We start from the raw sequence: 2,508 nt of genomic DNA, 5'->3' as shown, positions 1-2,508 counted from the left end.
AAAAGTAGCCCCTGGCACCACCTTCAAGAAAAATACAGTTTAAATATTCTAATTTCAAAATGTTTATGTTCTCCTTTCCTAAGGCACAGTTAAGAGGCCCCAGAGAAAAGCTGGTAATGCTGAGGGCTGTGCCTTGGAAATGATGTGTCTGTGTCGCTGTGGGGCAGTGACAGTGGAGTAGTCCCGAGGCAGCCAGCTGCTCAATTGCACAGCGGACTTTCTTTGCAGTTTCTTCAAATTCTTCCTACTTATTGTTGGTTTCCTTTGCAATTTTGTTCTTGGCTCTTTCTTTATCCAGTTTCAAAAATTCGCTGAGGGTTAATTCTTCAAACTGCTTCTTGACAGAAAGGAAAGCACAACCAGATGAATGCTTTTTATGTTCTTCAATAGAGTCGTCATCTGGCTCCCAGCCTTCCAACTCCTTGAAGCAGAAGAAACACTGAGCCAAGTCAGGCTTGTTCTCAGGGTCAGTGGATGAAGCCAGCCATGGCCATCCGCTCCGGGGTACAGGTGCAGCCTTCCAAGAAGGGCCAGTTCCTAAATGTGGAGATGCAGTGGTCCTTGAGGTAGAGCTGCCAGGCCGGGGGTAATGAGGGGGCACCCATGCCGCCACAGCCAAGCAATGCCACCATTCAAATCTGATGGTTGAAGGCTGTCGCAGGGCATTTGGTATTATCTCTGAATCCTCCCACTCTCTCACATTTCATAGCCAACAAATTACCAAGATTTACTAATTCTACTTTTTGCTGTTTCCGATGCAATCATTTCTATCCAATTTTGTCGTCATTTTCCTAATCCATGTCTTTATAATCTCTTACTTGGACCATTGCAAAAGCTTCCTATTATAATTCCCTTCCTCCAAACTTTCTTCCTCCCCGTTGAAACCATCATGGCTTTAGCAAAGGTAAATCTGATCATTTCACCCTCTTGCTTATAGATCTTTGATGGCTCCTCATTGTCTTTGGCATGGTTTGAAGACATGGTTTCTGTCTCTCCTTCAGGCCTCATTTTCTACTAAATCGTTGTACATATCCTATGATCCAGTCACACTTAATTGCTTTCTATAATCCAAATATACATCTTCACATCTCCATGCTTTCTTCCCTGGACTAGCTGATTGTTATCTAAGTAGTCTTTAAGATTCAGCTCAAAGGTCACCTTCTCTGTAAAATGGTCTCCGATTATGCTCTCCTCCTGAACTCTTCCTCATCCCCCACCCCACAAATTTAGGCATTTCCTCTTCTTTGCTTCTATAGAAGATTGTGCATAATTGAATATAGCAATATCCCATAGCATTGGAATGTCTTATATACTATTTTGCTTTCTACACTAGGTGGGACATCTTTGAGGGCAGAGACTGGTATTTATTTATTTTATTTTTCTTTTAACATCTTTATTGGAGTATAATTGCTTTACAATGGTGTGTTAGTTTCTGCTTTATAACAAAGTGAATCAGTTATACATATACATATATTCCCATATCTCTTCCCTCTTGCATCTCCCTCCCACTCACCCTCCCTATCCCACCCCTCTAGGTGGTCACAAACCACCTAGCTGATCTCCCTGTGCTATGCGGCTACTTCCCACTAGCTATCTATTTTATGTTTGGTAGTGTATATATGTCCATGACACTCTCTCACTTTGTGACAGCTTACCCTTCCCCCTCCCCATATCCTCAAGCCCATGCTCTAGTAGGTCGGTGTCTTTATTCCCATCTTACCCCTAGGGTCTTCATGACCTTTTTTTTTTTTAATCTTAGATTCCATATATATGTGTTAGCATACAGTACTAGTTTTTCTCTTTCTGACATACTTCACTCTGTATGACAGACTCTAGGTCCATCCACCTCACCACAAATAACTCAATTTAGTTTCTTTTTATGGCTGAGTAATATTCCATTGTATATATGTGCCACATCTTCTTTATCCATTCATCCGATGATGGGCACTTAGGTTGTTTCCATCTCTGGGCTATAGTAAATAGAGCTGCAATGAACATTGTGGTACATGAGTCTTTTTGAATTATGGTTTTCTCAGGGTATATGCCCAGTAGTGGGATTGCTGGGTCGTATGGTAGTTCGATTTGTAGTTTTTTAAGGAACACCCATATTGTTCTCCATAGTGGCTGTACCAACTTACATTCCCACCAACAGTGCAAGAGGGTTCCCTTTTCTCCACACCCTCTCCAGCATTTATAGTTTCTAGATTTTTTGATGATAGCCATTCTGACCGGTGTGAGATGTCATCTCATTGCAGTTTTGACTTGCATTTCTCTAATGATTAATGATGTTGAGCATTCTTTCATGCATTTGTTGCCAATCTGTATATCTTCTTTGGAGAAATGTCTATTTAGATCTTCTGACCATTTTTGGATTCGGTTATTTGTTTTTTTGTTATCGAGCTGCATGAGCTTCTTGTAAATTTGAGAGAGTAGTCCTTTGTCAGTTGCTTCATTTGCAAATATTTTCTCCCATTCTGAGGGTTGTCTTTTGGTCTTGTTTATGGTTTC

At 41.0% G+C, this 2,508-nt stretch overlaps 1 protein-coding gene across 1 annotated transcript; it reads right to left on the bottom strand.

Annotated features, from left to right (window-relative positions):
* Positions 1-212: 212 nt before the first annotated feature.
* On the bottom strand, positions 213-605 carry LOC113609113 (baculoviral IAP repeat-containing protein 5-like). The gene is given in 2 exon segments (XM_027086132.1): positions 213-464; positions 466-605. Coding segments are annotated over 2 exon segments (360 nt in total). The 3' UTR covers positions 213-244.
* Positions 606-2,508: the final 1,903 nt, after the last annotated feature.

This window comes from Aethalodelphis obliquidens, unplaced genomic scaffold (genome assembly GCF_003676395.1).
Source record: "Aethalodelphis obliquidens isolate GAN/ISIS:26980383/991018 unplaced genomic scaffold, ASM367639v1 scaffold54, whole genome shotgun sequence".
In the NCBI taxonomy this organism is placed as follows: Eukaryota; Metazoa; Chordata; class Mammalia; order Artiodactyla; family Delphinidae; genus Aethalodelphis; species Aethalodelphis obliquidens.
The sequence above is the reverse complement of the archived record's forward strand: the minus strand, read 5'-3'. Positions and strand labels throughout refer to the sequence as shown.